Source organism: Drosophila virilis, chromosome 2 (genome assembly GCF_030788295.1).
Source record: "Drosophila virilis strain 15010-1051.87 chromosome 2, Dvir_AGI_RSII-ME, whole genome shotgun sequence".
Classification (NCBI taxonomy): Eukaryota; Metazoa; Arthropoda; class Insecta; order Diptera; family Drosophilidae; genus Drosophila; species Drosophila virilis.
The window spans coordinates 23021043-23038432 of record NC_091544.1 but is presented as its reverse complement, the minus strand read 5'-3'; the positions used below and the strand labels follow the sequence as shown (position 1 = coordinate 23038432).

Below are 17390 nucleotides of genomic sequence, written 5' to 3'. Positions count from 1 at the left end.
CAGGCTGTATAGTTTTGATTAATAGGAATATGCAATATATATTTAATTTACTATATTTTGAACTGGGGAATACATCTACTCATGGTGGTTGGGTTCTCTACGTGGGTCTCTCAAAAACAGAGATAATTTGGCAGCCTCTGCAGAGGCCAGACTCTGTGTTATCACTAGAATAATTTGGCATTAACATACGTTCATTTGACTGGGGCAAATTGCCGATGCCGAATCTATTAGACGGATGCACGTTTCAGGCAAAGAGTGCTTTCAATTATATCCATCGGCTGGAAATCCGGATCAATAAATTGCTCGTGGTTTAAACATCGTGTTCCGCCCATGCATGTGCAAGAGCACAGGGACACCGTCTCATCGTTCTCGGTCGTGTAGTTGTTTTCCAAGAGCTTGCCGTGCATGTTGTACGTAGACTCGTCATCAAATGTGAGTGGCTGGTTGCCAGCAGCAAGATTTTGGGCATCCTGTTCGTCCCTCTTGGCGTCTTCGGCTTGCCTATAGCGCAAAAAAAGTATACAAAATAATATTGTTCAGATCTTGAACTATAGATTTAAAGAAGAACTAACATTGTCATGAATCGTAGTACAAGCAAGTTAATACTGGCGGCTACCACAGCTAGTCCAAACAGTATAAATACCAAGCTTAGGGCCACATATCCGGGCTTGTTCGTCAGCGCCTGGTCATTTTGTAGGGCCACATAGTCTCCAAATCCAATAGTGGTCAGCGTGACAAAGCAGTAGTAAAAGCTGTCAAAGTAGCTCCAGCCCTCATAGCGAGAGAAAACCGCTGCTCCGGTCGTTATAATAATCGAGGAGAGCATTCCAGTGGCCAGCATCAGGTTCATTTCAGTGGCGTCAGTGCATCGCGCTCCACTTGCCCGCTTCGCGCGTCTAATTATCACGGATGCAAACTTGTTTAAACGCTCACCAATCGACTGGAACATAACCAATCCAAGGGGAATGCCTACCTAAAAGGGAAACATATATTAGCTTCTGATCAACGAGAGCATCGTGTGCTAGTTAATGAGTATTTAGGACCGATCATACCATCGCATAGAACATTGTGAATAACTTTCCGGCCACAGTCGTTGGCGTGGAGTGTCCATATCCTGAAAAATAGAAATATTCCGCACATACATATACATATACACGCATGCATATGCATTTATATATAGAAATATATTCCCATCTTAGTCTTAAGTCGTTTTAGATTTGTAAAAAATACATATCAGACCGCATTTGCTTAGCCCTTTATATACAGCAGTCTCAACATAAACCGTCTTTATAACTTTGACACTTTTCAATTAATCATTTATTCCGTTTGACAAAATTTGATCATAACTGGATTATTTGGCACCAAAAAAATTGAAAAGTCGGTTCAGTTATTACAATCAGCGTGCAACATGTTCATTAATATCCTAATAATCTGATCATTACTAATGATTTTTGAATGTACACAAACAAATATTAAAGTGTCTCGGTTCTTATACTGAAGTGTGTTTGACACGCATCATTTAGGTTTTTATATTTATGTTTTAAGAACTTGATGCATTTCATAAGCTTTATAATTAAGTTGCTTTCTTTATACTTAAATCAGTACAATTTAATTGCATTAATATTATATGTAATATTTACCAATCATTGCTAGCACCACAGTGGCGAAATAAAATGCGCCAGCGAATTTCCACTGAGGTCCCGCCTTGTGTGGTTTGTTCTCTATTATTACTATTTCGATCATCCGGTAGTCTTCTGCACTCACATTGTATTTCTCAACGAAATTATTCTTTATCGCTACGGCATGAGAACAAAATTTGATCCGAATTCCAATATCAATATTCAAATTCAGAGCCAATTATTAAATAAAAAGCAGCATAGCATTAAAACAAGTCGGGGTTGCCCGACTAGAGGATACCCTGAACCTTCTTCAAGTTTAACACTTTTTAGCCTATTCAATGGGTAAAGGGATACCACCGAGAAAACTACTTGCCATTTCCACATACTGGACATCCACACCAAGAACTGGTATTGATTTAAGAGCAACTAAACTAAAACAATTCTATTATATTGGCTTATGTTTAGAGAAGTTCTTGTGCTTTGCGAAAGCTAACACATATTTATTAGCTTTTGTGTTTCGCAACTGAATGAAATTGCTCGCAGTAGATCTTTTTGTAGAGAATATTAGTATATTCGGAAAAAGGCATCAAAATTATTGTGCGATTCCAATTGGCATTTGGACCGTTTTTGATTTTGCGTCAAAACGCATCGGTTATCCGGAACAAGTGTTAAGCTTTAGACGAAATTCGATATACATTCCTATCGATTGCTTGGAAAGGGGCCAAGTAATCTAAGATTTAAAAACTCGTACTGCGCGGGCACAAGAGATTGTGAGATCGACGCGTTTATACATACGGACATACAGTCGAACATGGTTAGATCGACTCAACAATTGATGTTAGCCGAGAATAAATATACTTTACACCTTGCAACCTTTATGGCCATTTTGATTAGGTTTAGGGTATTCAAAATTATAGGTATTTGGGTAATTTGTTATTCGAATTTTAAGCAAAAACATAAATACATAGCATGTCTTTAAACTGTTAAAAAAAATAAATAATGTTGGTTTCATATTGGTTAGTTGGTGCATTTGAATCTTGCCGGGGATATATACTGATCACATATATGTATGTATATGTACCTTGCAAAAATTCCCAACGCTTTGCTTCAGTTTGTGATTCAAGCGAGTCAAAGACTGCCGCTCCGATGAGCAAATAGGTAAATGTGCACACCACCAGCGACAGGGTTCTAACGTTCTGACGCTTCATGGCGCAATGGACAACAAATTCTAAAGCTGTATGGCGACAAGGTTCAATTAGCATTTAAATGTCAAGCTCAAGGCATGGGCGCAGCTCGAGGATGTAGTTAATGCAAAGCTCAGATGTTTGCACAATGCTACCTTACTTATTTATATCGCTCGTGGATGCTTGTGGATGCCTCTGTGTTGGATGCTGTCAAGGATTCTGCACAAATCGATATACCTGCGCACACATACACACGAGCAGCTTGAGATATTCTTGAGATATTTTATTCTCCTGGCTTCAAAGCTTGGTGCAATGCTGGGCTTACAATTTTCACATTTACCGCCATTATGAGGACACTATGTTTTATATTTTCACTGATATCTGGTTTTATAAAATTAACCGAAAGCCGATACGCTTTGCGGGAAAATCGGATAAGCAAAAGCAGGGTTGTCACCAGGCTAGAAGTGAGACGGGTGGCAGGTCTATTTTACGATATATCGATATATCGGGTAATCGCTTAGCTTGGCATTTGTTTATCTGAAAAGACCACGCAAGTCTTTTGGAAAGTATAAAAAGCAGCAGCGTCGCCACTTTTAAAAACATTGTGGGCATCAATGCCCAATTAATATAGACATGCTGCGCATTCGTCGTCGCTTTGCGCTACTAATTTGTTGTGGCTGTCTCCTCATTTTTCTCAGCCTATATGTAGTTCTTAATTTTGCGGCACCGGCTCCGAATGCGAAAAAGGTAATGTGCTTGTGTGTGGTTGGTTGTGGGGAATTTTGTTTAGTACCAAGTCTTTAATTAATTTATGTGTTGACAGCCAAATTATGTTGCGCTTGAGAACAAGCTGCAACAACTGGAAAATGGATTGCAGCAAGATGGCCACGAAATGCGAAATTCACGCAAACATTCTGCAAAAAGACCGGACAAAATCCGAGAAAATGACGATATTCTAGCCGTCGATTCAGTCAACAATGAAGCCGACGAAGCTGGAGAATGTGCTGACGTAGTGCATCAGGTGCCGCAAGTTGATGTCCAAATGCTCCAATTATATGACCAAATGTCATTTGCCGATATTGATGGCGGCGTTTGGAAGCAAGGATGGAACATAAAATACGATCCGCTCAAGTACAACCAGCATCACATGCTGAAAGTGTTTGTTGTGCCGCACTCCCATAACGACCCCGGCTGGATTAAAACGTTCGAGGACTATTATAACGCTGGTGAGCCAATCTCAAGTTCTATACTAACTAGTCTTACTCGGCATACGCGGAACTACTGAATTTTTCAATTTGAATGCCTAGCTTAAAACACTTCTACAATCCCCTTTGTGTTGGCAAGGGCAAGCCAATCCAATGTTAACGGTATATTTTCAATTTTCAATTCGAATTTTGCTGCAACAGACCTGATAATCACCTGCATACACTTTAATTAACATCTTCCAGAGATAATTACTTAATGATATGATAATACGTTGCTTATTTGAATTCAATTAGTTAGGAGACGCTTTAGCTCCAAATTTCTGGAAAAATTTGTTAATCAAAAAGGTTTTTCAATTTAAGAAATCAGTGTATGATTATTGCAGACAATATGATGGGGATTTGCCAAGTTTTAACCAAACTTTCAAATTAAGAGACTATCTGCTTTGACTTACTTTTTTGTGGTCGAAGTTGTCTCCTCAAAAATTAAACACTTTCCTAATGATAAGCTGATAAATTTGAAACTATCATTTTTGGTAAAAACAGTAAACATACATATTGAACACGTATTTTTAATTGCTTTGACTGAAGTTATCAATTTTTTCTGGCAGATACAAAACACATCTTATCGAATGCATTGCGGCATCTAACGGAGAATCCTGATATGAAATTCATTTGGGCTGAAATTTCATATTTTTCACGTTTTTTTGAAGATTTAGGCGAAAAGAAGAAGCAGCAAATGAAAATGTATGCAATTGAATTGGGAAATTTTAAATTAATGTAACGCACACTAAAACATTTTACAGGATTGTGAAGAAGGGCCAGCTAGAATTTGTTACCGGTGGGTGGGTAATGCCCGATGAGGCCAATTCGCATTGGCGTAATGTGCTCCTGCAACTGACGGAGGGGCAGTCCTGGTTAAATAAGCATCTGAACGTCACGCCCACCGCATCCTGGGCTATAGACCCGTTCGGGCACAGCCCTACATTACCTTACATACTGCAAAGAAGCGGTATAAGAAATCTACTTATACAGCGTACACATTACTCTGTGAAGAAGGAGCTAGCACAGCAACGGCAGCTGGAGTTCTACTGGCGTCAGACATGGGAAACGCGTGAAAACACAGCCCTTTTCACGCACATGATGCCCTTTTACTCGTATGATATTCCGCACACATGCGGCCCTGATCCCAAAGTATGCTGTCAGTTCGACTTTAAGCGCATAGGTGGATTCGGACTAAGCTGCCCTTGGCGAGTCCCGCCTCGTCCAATCGACGAAAGCAACGTGGCCGCACGCTCCGAAATGCTGGTGGATCAGTGGAAGAAGAAGGCCGAATTGTACCGCACGAACGTATTGCTGGTGCCACTAGGCGACGATTTCCGATATAAACAGAACGTGGAGTGGGATGTGCAACGTGTTAACTATGAAAAGCTGTTTGAGCACATTAACGGTAATCCGAATTTCAACGTGGAGGCACAGTTTGGTACACTAAATGAGTATTTTGAGGCGGTGCATCAAACTGGGCAGAATTTTCCTTCTCTGAGTGGCGATTTCTTTACCTATGCGGACCGAGCTGACAACTACTGGAGTGGCTATTACACCTCTCGTCCATATCATAAGCGCATGGATCGCGTGCTAATGCACTATTTGCGAGCCGCGGAAATGCTTCATGCCTGGCAGAATTGGGACTCGCAAGCTGGTTTTAGTCAAAAACTAGAACTGGCTCGCCGAGAACTATCGCTTTTTCAGCATCACGACGGCATCACAGGAACCGCTAAAACGCATGTGATGCAGGACTATGAGAAGCGCATGATAGATGCCCTTAAGGCATGCCAGTTTGTAATGCAACAGGCAGTTTATCGGCTGCTCACAAAGCCATCAATTTACAGTGCAGACTTTAATTTTCACTATTTTACGTTGGATGATTCGCGCTGGCCCGGCGTAGGTGTTGAAGAGAGCCGCACTACAATTATTCTCGGCGAGGAGCTACCCACAAAGCATGTTGTCTTGCACAACACTGTTCCGCATTGGCGAGAGCAGCTAGTGGATTTTTATGTTTCTAGCCCGTTTGTGAGCGTTAGCGATTTAGCAGGTAATTCAGTTGAAGCGCAGGTGTCACCCGTCTGGAGCTGGCATCACGATACGATCAGCAAAACCGTCAATCCACAAGGCTCCACAACTAAGTATCGTATACTTTTTAAGGCACGCGTGCCGCCCATGGGACTGACGACTTATTTACTAACGGTCTCAACATCAAAGCCCGCGTAAGTTGTACAAATGTTAAACAATTCAAATATTTTAAATTATCCTATATCCTATTTCTTTAATTGATAATGTGTAGTCACACCTCCTATGCTTCACATTTACTGTTCAACGGAAGTCCAGTTTCGGTGAGTTTAGGCCAATATCCAGAGGATACCAAGTTTAGTGAGCATAGCGAGTTTTCACTGCGTGTAGGCGCCGGGCCCATATTGGCTTTCTCCGAGTATGGCCTGCTGAAATCGATGCAGCTAACACCTGACAGCTCGCCCGTGCCTGTGCACCTCAAGTTCCTTAAGTATGGCACTCGAACGCATGGTGATAAGTCCGGGGCCTATTTGTTTCTGCCAAACGGACCCGCAGTGCCGATAACGGGAAACCCGCCTGTTGTACTTGTCAGCGAGGGAAAGTTGGAGTCGTATGTTAGCGTAGGCTTGCCCCACGTTATCCATCAGACCATTCTGCGCGGCGACGCGCCCGAAATACGCAACTTGGTGGACATAGGTGTTACCGACAACGTTGAAATTGTGATGCGCTTGCAGACGCGCATTGACAGCGGCAGTACTTTCTTCACGGACTTAAATGGACTGCAATTAATCAAGCGGCGACGATTCGAGAAACTACCGTTGCAGGCAAACTATTATCCGGTGCCATCGGCCATGTTCATCGAGGATACCAACATGCGGCTGACGTTGCTAACAGGGCAGCCGTTGGGTGGTGCCTCCCTAGCTTCGGGTGAGCTAGAAATAATGCAAGACCGGCGACTAGCAAGCGACGATCAACGGGGCTTAGACCAGGGCGTGCTGGATAATAAGCCAGTGCTACACATTTATCGCCTTATTCTGGAGAAGATCAATGGTTGTGTACGTCCCTCGAAAGCACATCCCGCTACCTACATGACCAAAGAGGCACACAAGGCTTCCCAAGAATTGCTTGATCCATTGGATAAGCTTATTTACACAGAGAATGAGTGGACAGGTGTACAGGAGCAATATGGAAATGGTCACGTGCCGGCCAACGAGGATCTTGACGTCGTTGTATTGCGACGTTTAACAAATAGTACGGCCAAAAAGCAGCGTGTTGGTTGCGTATTGCATCGTACACAGTTACTGCAGTGCAACGACGAGTCACCAGTGGAAAAAGTGAGTCCTGTTAGTCCTGATATCGATTTACTGAATCACAATAAATATTATACTTCTTAAGCAGTTTAACGTATGCAATATATTGCAAAATGAAGAGGAGCCGACACTTACCGACCGCTGTCAGCGCACTACGTTAACATTCCTGCAAGATCTCGAACAGTTTGAACCGAAACTGGCGCCTCTACTATGTCCTATGGAGACCGCCGCTTATATAATAAGTCATAACGTTGGCAATGACAGCTGAAATGCGACCATTATCTCAGGCAGTAATAATTGGAACACCTTTGACTAGGTTAATACACGCAAACTTAATTTATTGTTAAGCACGTTACATTACTTTAATACTGACCAAACAGCAATACACTGCGTATATGAATCTCAATTACGTACATTTTATTGTTTTGTCTAATTGTAATCGAAATCTCGAGAAAAGAGAGCATCGTGTGTAGTTTTAATAATTTTATTTTCTTTTGTGTGATATTTCTAAAATCTCTATCGATTTTATGCAATCAATCTTTTCATCGAATAATTCTAATATTAATTTTATGTCTAGTATTATAATATTAGATGTGATAAAATACGATTTTATTCGACCCATTCATAAAAATTGACTGTATATGATTCGTTTCATAATTTAGTAGTTGATAAAAATATTTTAATATATTATCATATTCGCAAAATAACAATTGTATAATATGCATTTTCTCTTAGCCCCACACTATGGAAAGCACTTTCGTGATTTACTTCAGTGGACAATAAGTCCGTTCTTTATGAAATTTTAAGGGGTAAACGTATGCAAACGCCAAACTGTTTTAAGTTAGTTAGTATCTCTAATTCATCATTAATCCAGTTCTCAAAACCTTGGACATATGCTAAAGCCCAGTTAAAGCTTCTTCTCAATTTTAAGAAAACAGATCAAGGCATCGTTGATTTTAAATAAATCTTGTGGTTTTCGAGCTCAGCGTCCTCTTAGGTACGAATGGACAGGCAGATATGGCTAGATCGACCGGCTGTTAATGCTGAGTAAGAATAGATGGGGTCATAATGGGTTCGCAGTTGCTTCCTGATGCCTGTTACATATATTTCACAAAACCATTTTATCTACTTGCAATTGGTTCAGGATATAAAAATAAAAGCGGATTTTTACTTTATTCGTCTGTCAAAACTGTAGAGCCCCCAAAGATTTGTCGAAGCTTTAAACTTCAATTAAACATGAAGTTGTCAATTAATATTCATACCATCGCTCATCCCGCGTGGGGGTGCATCAATCGGATTGTTTTGATAACAGTTTTCGTATTGTTCCAAGTGGGAATGGAACCCCTATTAAAATTGTGTTAGCAAAGAACGCGTGCTGTGTGGAAAATGCACAATAGAAGTTTAAATTGAATCCACATTGAGCGTAAAGTGGTTGTCTTCTGAGTGCCAACACGAGCGAGGAGACGGCTAAACTCATATGGATTGGGAGAGACATAATGAGAGAACGCTACACACTTTGCTCTCGCTCTCCAATTGGAATTGGGCAACGAAAGCAAAATTGAAACACACACAACGACACGCAAGTCACACAGATATGCATTGCTCTCACGACATGCATTGGTGTGTGTACATGTATTTATGCTTGTGTGTGTACTGCGTGCAACCACTGACTAGCCCACCATCATCACCATCGGAATTTTAAGTTCTGTACGAAAATCTCAGCTACTCAGAGAAACACAAACAGAAGCAGCAAAATATGAGAGAGGCAAAGAGCGATAAACCATACATATGTAAGTCGAGCAAGCCAAGGCAGTTTTTAGATACGACGAGCACATTCAGTGTCCAGTTCAGTTCAGTTGAGTTCAGTCAGAGTCAGAGCGTCGTCATCAGTGAGTTTTGTTTATATGCTACATATATAACAATATTACAACGAAATAGGCACAAATAGTGCTGCTGTACTATATAGATACATATATACTGACATACATAATGTGTGTACATTAATTAAAGTGGCCCGCAGGCGGCAGAAACGACATAAACATTTAGATACATATGTATGAATATCGAGTATTCAAATGAACATTTACAAAAGTGCTATCAATTGTTCAATCCAAACCGCTATGAATATTTTGTCGTTGTTGTTGTTGTTGAATTTTAAAGTTCGCCTGAACAAAAAAATTTAATTAAATTTAGTTCCGTATAGCGGACATACATACGTATGTATATAAATATTCAAAGTTGCCATGTGTATCTCTCTAAGCTCTTTGCGTGTTTGTATGAGTGTTTGAGCGTGCAAGTGTGTTTATGCGTCGCATGTTAGTTTCTTCTACGTTCTTTATGCCATCTTCTAATTTCTGTCGATGTGTGCGCGTATCTGTGTGCCCTTACTTGTATACACGCGTGCTTGCTTGTGTGTACGTTTGTGTGCTTTTTGTGAACTACGTTTTGTTTCAATGCCAAAAAGTATCTATGTGTGCCTTTGCTCGCCAGTTTTGCCTTTGCCTGGCATTCTGGTTACATAAATACTCACACCCTATCAAGACGTAGCGAATGAGTGTGTGTGTCTCTGTGTGTATGAGTGTGTTTACTAAAATGTTAATGTACTAGTTTTGAAGGTGTCCGCCATACGACAAAATTAAATTAACACTGCAAATCTAATCGTTGATAAAACCATCACATTTTCATTAGGATAAGGCTGGTTGATTTTTGAAAGCAGCTGGTCTACCACCATTAACATTAACAACAACAACAACAACAACAACAACAAGAACAAGAACAACATGTGTTAATTATTGGCAACAACAAACTGCCTTAGCCGCTCGGCTCAGCTAATTCCAATGGTCAAATGTCATGCAAAAGGCAACACAGAAAAACATTCAGAATCTGGCAAGTCCGAAGAAGAACGACATAAGCTCAGAAAAAATGAGCGAACAAACGAAAAATTAAAATCAACGACGTCATATAAAAGTGTGTCAAAGTAGCAGAGCACACATACACACTCACACATACACACCGACACACACACACACACACAATTACAGTCTTTCAGCTTGTGTGCTTGTGTGGAGTGCGAGCTGTGGCAAAGCTTTTTCTACCAGTCAGTCGCTCTCACTCTCTATTTCTCTTCATCTCTCTCTATTCTTTGCTCTCCTCTGACTGCAAGCTGATAAAGCGCAGCGCACACTGCGCGTATACATAATTTACAAACATACATACATATGTATGTATATAGTTCATATATTTTATTTAAATGTTTTTCGTTCGTTTGCTAACGAGTTTTTCACGTTATTGTTAGACATAGGCACACACACGTACACTTTTACGTAGGCGAACACACGAGATTTTCATGTTTCATAGCGCTTCTAGCAGACGCTTGAAACATATGGCGCGTGAGCATTCTTCTACAAGCGTATACGTACATGCATATATACATTTTTAGTTATATACATATTTCATATAAATGTATAAATACATACGAACGAATGAATTTACGTATTTGTATATGTATGTGTATGTTGATTATGTCATAAGCAATTTGGTCTTCCATAGGTATTCAATATATATACATTCTTTACTCAAACGTAGCGTATGTAGAAATGTGTAATTTTTGTTGAAAGCCTTTAGGGGCACAGGAAATAAAAAAGTTGCCCCAAAACTGTCTAGTGAATGTGTATGTGCAGCAATTTTCCGAGGCTTGCATGAAAACCTAGTGCCCTAATAAGCGCTAACGGCATACACAATGTGAAAAAAGGCAGGGAGTAACACACAAGAGAGAGAGAAAATGAGAGAGCAAGAGAGTAAAAGCGATAGAATCCAACAGCTTCTGCTAGGCAACCGAGAGCGAGAGCGAGAGCATTAGGATGAGAGCACGCTGTCGAGCGGGCACAAAAATTACATGACACAAAATATAATTGAAATAAATTTTTAAAAACAAACAGCTCGCTACGCAATTCAATTAAATTCAATGCAACATTTTGAGGCTATGCCTTCGGATGGCAGTATTCTACAATTAAATGGGCACACCATATTGCGCGCCAAGAAGAAGGATACGCAGCAGCTACTCACGCACCGAAAAAAATGTGATCAGTTGGGCACGTACACGTGGCACACACATTTGCATAAATGTACAATGTGTGTTTGCTGAGAGGCAGAAAGAGCGTTCCGTGTGTCCAGCGATGCTGGCTGAAAACTTTTTGCGCCAATTGGTTTAAATAACTGTTAATAAAAAATTGCTTTTTTAAGATTTGCAAACGGTCGTCGTTCAAATTAAAAACGTTTTTTAACAAATACAATTTCAGCCTAACGTTAGTGCGCGCTTTGTATATTGTATTTTGATTACATTTAGCTTGCACTCTTCACTAAACCTTTTAATTTCTTTTAAAGATATATGTGTATTTGTGTTATATTCAAAACATATATGCAAAAGTAGAACAATCAACTTCACGGGCTAGCGAAGAATTAAATGTTATCGCACACAAGGCCACTCAGCGGGCTGAACAATTGAAATGCATTTAACGAGCTAGCAGATGTGTCGATATTTGTTCGGCCACAATTGGTGACTTGGTAGATTTATTTAAAGAAAAGCACAGGGAAAGCCACAAGCAAGTCAGCTTAAATAAAAATGCGCTCGCTGACAGGGGCCTTCGGGCCTTCGGGCCACCTCATTCCGCTGCATGTTGAGCCTGAGAAGAGAGGGCACCTCAGTGCGCAGGTCCGTGAAGGGCGCAAATGGCGACGGCACCGAATTCATCGGCATCGTCCGTCGTCCAATTTTTTGCGTTAGAAACAAACGTGAGGCGAAGACGAACACGTAAAGCGGCGCGTGACGCATACGCAGAGCAACTGTGGAAAAGGAAATATACATGTGTATGTGTAGATATTATTTTAAATTATAGCACTTGCACATACATTATACACATTCATACATACAGTGTGGTAAATAAGTGTCTGTTGCAATTGTGCTCGATTGTCTTTAGATCGATAACAGGGCGCCTAAAGTGATGTCTACGTTATATTCAAAATTTCTATGAACGCAAACTCAATTCTCGTCTTAAAATTAACGCGAACTATTAAGTGTGTTTGTGTATTTTGTGTTTACATAACTCGTCTTAAAGCAAACGAAGCAACTAAAATAACGACAACAACAACAACAACTGAATAAAAAAAGAAGAAAAAATAAACGAGAAGAGTATCAACAAATTTGAGAAAGCAGCAGCAATAACAACTGAAACAGCCACATTGGAGTGTCGTATGTAATTTATAAGAAATAAAAGCAGAATATATAATATAATTATACAAAAGTGTACACGTTAACAACTGAAATCCTAATATATTAAAATACAATATAAAGAATACAAGAACAGCATATATACTAGTTAATATAGCCCCGCACTCAATTAATTGCAGCTGTATGCACGACTCCTTGCAGAAAGGTGAATATATTTATGTGAACATAAAATATGTACATACTAAGTATATGTAAGCATAAGTTCAATATTCAATTATTTACTTTATTACTGCCTTGTGTAATAGTTAAACTTACTTAGATACTTAACAGGTTGTAGTTTGTCCCGACATTCCACATCTATTTGATAAGTACTATCCAGTAATTCGAATCGTCTCTGCGCATTGTTGTGGTGTTGATTCCCAAGCTGAAACTTGTTGTCTAATGTAGTTTTCTATTTAATATTTAGCAAAGCAATAAAAAGTATATACATATGTACTTACATATGTGTTTCGTGCAAGCGATCTCAGCTTATCAAGCTGAGCTACAGGCCGGGATATCAACTGGCACTCGTTAATTTACTCGTTTATTCGCCGGGCGACTCCGACTCTTGATTCTACATTTTGTTGCTGCTGTTGCTGCTTCTAATGCTGCTTCCACAGTTGTTGTTGTCGAATGCAAATAGACATTAAATTGCCCGTTGCTTGTCGTTTCGTTTCATTTACATTGCCCAACCGCTAACCCATCCTCCCCGATCTTCCTGAGCCCCGTTGTGCAATTCATGTAGCACCTAGTAATATCTGGGGTAAACGTAGCCGCGGACAGTAAACCGTAGGCACAGTGGGGCAAAGGCACATACAAAAAAAAAAAAGAAAAAAAAAAAATCGAAATGAGAAAAGGCTTATGTAAACAAGCAAAGCAACACACCAAAAATTCGCGCAAAAGGCACGAAACGGCTGTTAACCTATTTGGCATAATTGCAACAGTGAGAGCCAACTGGCGATTCCGACTCTCTACTGATTACCCGAGCCGGAGTATCTGTGTGAGAGTGTGTGTGTGTGTGTGTGTGTGTGTATGTGTATGTGTGAATAGCTGCTTCGTAGCTAGCTCGGGTCGCGCGGTGCAGGTTTTGGCGGGCAGGTCGAGAACCACTCTGACCGTGCCAGAAATTGGTACAACTCAAGTTTAAATAAATGAATCTAAGTTGCATTAAAGGTGACAACATCTAAACTAAACAGAATGCAAATGAGAAATGCAAATATAAAACCATATGGAACTTATTCAGCACCTAAAGATAAGCTGGGAAGGATGTTGTCAAATCTTTTCAATTATGATAGGCAGCACATAATCAAATTTGAACATATTTTTGATGATTATTCATAAAATCAACAACGAAATACAAACATGTATACTGAGTGGGATTTTGATTTAGGTACTTTTTGAGAAGTCATATTTAAGCTGTCGTGGATAGGTTTCAATTTAATTAGTATTCGAATTTTCCAAATGCTTTCTTTGTGGACTTTTAACATTTAATTGTAACTCATCAATTGTTCTGTGATTTATTTGCACCTGGCATATGACCAATAAATGGTATACCTTTGGAACACCGCATTTGTTGTTTGTTCGGCTTCAATGCGTCATCCCTGAAAATGAAAAGCTTTTTTAATTCGGGATTTAAATCTGGGCTTACTCTTAACTTTATCGAAATGACGTAACAGCATAAGCAACGCAGAAAGAAGTTTAATTGAGGGGCATATCCAATAATGATCGCCGTGCATACATGCCTCCAGCGATAAATGGCTGTTCTGTTCCGCGCTTCCGTATCTTTAGCATACGCTGCGAATCCTCCGTAAAGTATTGTTGGGTCACCCCAAAGGGGAGAGTAATCCAGTTTTGTATTAGTTTGCATGGGTGGGCACAGCAGGGACAGGGCGGGAGCGGTGGTATCTGTGCAATGGTGTTGACAAAACTATGCTTCTCTCTGCACTGTGCAGTGTATTTTTTTTTTTAGCTTTGCAACAACTGGGGAAAATCCTAATCAATGTGGCAACATATTTATTGCATTCACTGCAAATAATTTCTTTCATAATTTAATTTTGTAGCTGCTATTTATCTACACTGATGCACTATCCACCCTTTTTTCCCTCGCTCTCTCCGCCCTACTCCGCCTAATTTTGCAGTGTGCCTAATGCGTTAGCTGAGCGCCAAAGGAGCTAATGGAGCAGCTGCTACCAGTTTGTCCCAGAATTAGTTGATATATTATCAAATACTTACTTTTAGATATCAATTCATATTTATTTGTATAATAGCCTAATTGCCATTAACTCTATTGACGTAAATATAAGTAGAAGGATAGACAATGCCTTTGTATATGATAATGGAATCAAGGACAAACAGTTGACAAGCAGAACTCGGTCGAATTTGTATAAGTGAAATGGCGTGTTTTAAATGAAATACTGTCTTACCCTAAAAGAAAAGTGAGCGATTTCTGACTATTTTTATATACTTAGCTTTAAAGCAGGATTAAGCACATTTTCAAATTGATCAATTTTATGGGCTAGCTCCTCTGTAGGTTTTCACGTCGACTCTAATAAGAGCCACAATAGAACCCAATTACACAAATAGCACACTGTCGCGCCAGCTCTCGAGAGCAGTCACACAAGTAGACATGATTAGAGCGAAAGAAGAGTCCTTCCACTTGTTTACTTGTCTCGGCCCCATGCCGTACTCAATTAGTTGTTCTTGTTGATGTTGCCATTTGACTGCCTTTTTGCTTTGCTGATTTATTTATGGATAAATTATAGACGCACCTTTTATTACGAGCTGCTGCTGCTTGGGTAGGCACCTGCCAACAGCAACAACAACATGCACACTCACAACCACAACCACACACACACACACACACACACACACACACACGAGGTTGGACGAGCGACCCAGCGACATAGTTTGCGCTCGCCCGCAACTTGCCACACAAATTTGCATACAGCACAGGCACACAAACACGAACACACACACACACACTCACATAGCTGGCTACATGTCAATTGTCCGCCTCCCTGCATTGACGCTGAGGCACTCGTTTGGCCTAATTGTGCGCTTTTGATTTAGTTTCCATGACGTGAAGGCAGCTTAGCCAGCTCCAATGTTCGCCCGCTCAGCCCATTGCAGCTGACAATGTGCATGTTGCGCTCAATCGTACTCTCTTTTGTTCTCTCTTTCTTCCCTCTCTCTCTCTCTCTCTCTCTCTCTCTCTCTCTCTCTCTCTCGCGATGCCTTGTGATGCTCTCTTGGAGAATTTTGCTAGCCTCAGCATTTTGCTGTTGCCACTGCACATTGCTCGTACCTTGAATATGTTTTATTAATTTAGTTGTAGCTCGTTCTTTTTGTTGCTTGTTTTTTTTTATAGCATTGGCCAAAGCGTGCTTTCAATATGCTTGGCTAGTTGTTGCTGTTGTGCTTTTATTTATTTTTAAATTATTACGTGGGGTAACCTTCACCTATTTAGGGTAAACGAACAGCTCGAAATTCGAACATGTTTGTTAGGTTTATTTTGGAGCAGCATTTAGAGAATATACAAATATGTAGACAGTTATGTAACAGTTTAACATGCGTATATAAATTTTCTATTTACTAGTAGCATATGTAGCGGGAGGGAGGGCGTGGCGTATACGTTATATGGTGACAAGTTCAGGGGTCTTCCGTCAGACAAGTGTTAAATTCTAATTATATGAGCTTATTAATATTTATAATTTGGCTACCAAACAGCTGACAAGTTCCTGGCGGCGCCTTTTATGCCGCGTCGCCACAAACAGGGCAAGCCATATAATATTTATAACTAGCGACAAGCACACACCGACTACCCACACATATCTGCATGTAAAACAAAAGATCTCTGAGCCGAGTCAACGAAATCTAAAGCCAAAGTCCATGGAAACCAAGTAGTCGAGCAGCAGAGCTGTTAAAGCCGCTTAACCCATTCGTTGCTTCTCGTTTACAAGCTGCAACCCTCAAAAACAAAAACCAAATAAAAATAAAAAATGATATAAGTATATGCCGTAATGACAGCAAATATGCCGCAGTCTCTGCCGCGGATAACGGCTAACAATGAGCATAAATTATGTGCACAAAGGATGCAATGGTAAAGAAGGATACCGCATGGCACTACTCGGCTTTTACATACAAGCACTCAAACTGAAGGAGCTGGACCTGCTCTGAGCAGTGGGAAGCAAAGGGGAAATAGGGGCGTGTTCTCGGTCACTTATACTGCTTGAATAGATGTCGATGCGACTCTGTGTAAATATTTATAAACACAAACACACTCACACACACACAGACACACGCAAGCACACGGCGTCAGGGAACCCTTCATTGTTGACGACATCTCCTCCAATCCATCCATGGCAATTGCCACTTTTATCTGGGGGTCAGTGGGCGTTGGTAATTTCATATCGCGTGCTTCCTTTATTGATTTTCGCTTTCGTTTTTCATGCAACATGCGAGTCAGCAGCGAGAAAAACAAGAACAACTGTTTACATATGCGAGTTGGATTAGCTTGAGCCCAGAACACTGGACGAATGTAAAGCATGTAAGAGGTTCTAGTCGGGAGCTCCCGACTGGGGAATACCGTGAATCCTCTTCTCCTCTTCTCTCAAATGCAGATACATATTCTATTTTAGAAGCTATATGTCAAGTTTGGTGACTCTAGCTCTTATTATTTATCAAAATTGCCCAAAAACAGGATATCGATATCGATTTTCATCGATTGTTTGGAAACAGAGTAA

The 17390-nt window shown here is 40.3% G+C and overlaps 3 protein-coding genes and 1 long non-coding RNA gene across 14 annotated transcripts in view; 2 read left to right on the top strand and 2 right to left on the bottom strand.

Moving 5' to 3' along the window:
* Positions 1-9: 9 nt before the first annotated feature.
* Positions 10-3249, bottom strand: Task7 (TWIK-related acid-sensitive K[+] channel 7). 3 transcript variants are annotated; one of them, XM_032433013.2, is made up of 6 exons: positions 2959-3249; positions 2701-2853; positions 1641-1796; positions 1053-1114; positions 573-973; positions 10-501 (listed from the first exon to the last, which is right to left on the bottom strand). In XM_032433013.2, exons 2-6 carry the CDS (start codon positions 2825-2827, stop codon positions 228-230), a joined length of 1020 nt encoding a protein of 339 aa, XP_032288904.1. In that variant the 5' UTR covers positions 2828-2853; positions 2959-3249; the 3' UTR covers positions 10-227. The 3 variants fall into 3 exon arrangements, with proteins under 3 accessions (XP_032288904.1, XP_032288905.1, XP_002053004.2); XM_032433014.2 differs by having other exon boundaries at positions 2964-3249; XM_002052968.4 differs by having other exon boundaries at positions 2701-3249.
* Positions 3250-3322: 73 nt separating this feature from the next.
* On the top strand, positions 3323-8100 carry alpha-Man-IIa (alpha-mannosidase 2). 3 transcript variants are annotated; one of them, XM_015171817.3, is made up of 6 exons: positions 3323-3550; positions 3627-4029; positions 4617-4752; positions 4812-6269; positions 6347-7406; positions 7468-8100. In XM_015171817.3, the coding sequence occupies exons 1-6, from the start codon at positions 3437-3439 to the stop codon at positions 7648-7650; spliced, it is 3354 nt and encodes a 1117-aa protein (XP_015027303.1). In that variant the 5' UTR covers positions 3323-3436; the 3' UTR covers positions 7651-8100. The 3 variants fall into 3 exon arrangements, with proteins under 3 accessions (XP_015027303.1, XP_015027302.1, XP_002053005.1); XM_015171816.3 differs by having other exon boundaries at positions 6347-7415; positions 7471-8100; XM_002052969.4 differs by having other exon boundaries at positions 3324-3550; positions 7471-8100.
* Positions 8101-9227: 1127 nt separating this feature from the next.
* The window catches only part of ps (RNA-binding protein Nova-1-like protein passilla), a 30780-nt gene continuing 22617 nt past the window's right edge, over positions 9228-17390 (top strand). For 6 of the 7 annotated variants that reach the window (XM_032440835.2, XM_032440834.2, XM_032440833.2 and 3 more), the window contains exon 1: positions 12217-12814. In XM_032440835.2, the coding sequence (XP_032296726.1) occupies positions 12793-12814 (22 nt within the window). In that variant the 5' untranslated portion in view covers positions 12217-12792. Of the gene's footprint in view, positions 9272-12216; positions 12815-17390 lie in introns of those variants that run through there. The other variant, XM_015171825.3, reaches the window with a different exon arrangement.
* On the bottom strand, positions 12161-13385 carry LOC116652376 (uncharacterized). The gene is made up of 3 exons (XR_004305375.2): positions 13110-13385; positions 12925-13047; positions 12161-12224 (listed from the first exon to the last, which is right to left on the bottom strand). It is a non-coding gene; the product is annotated as an uncharacterized lncRNA (long non-coding RNA).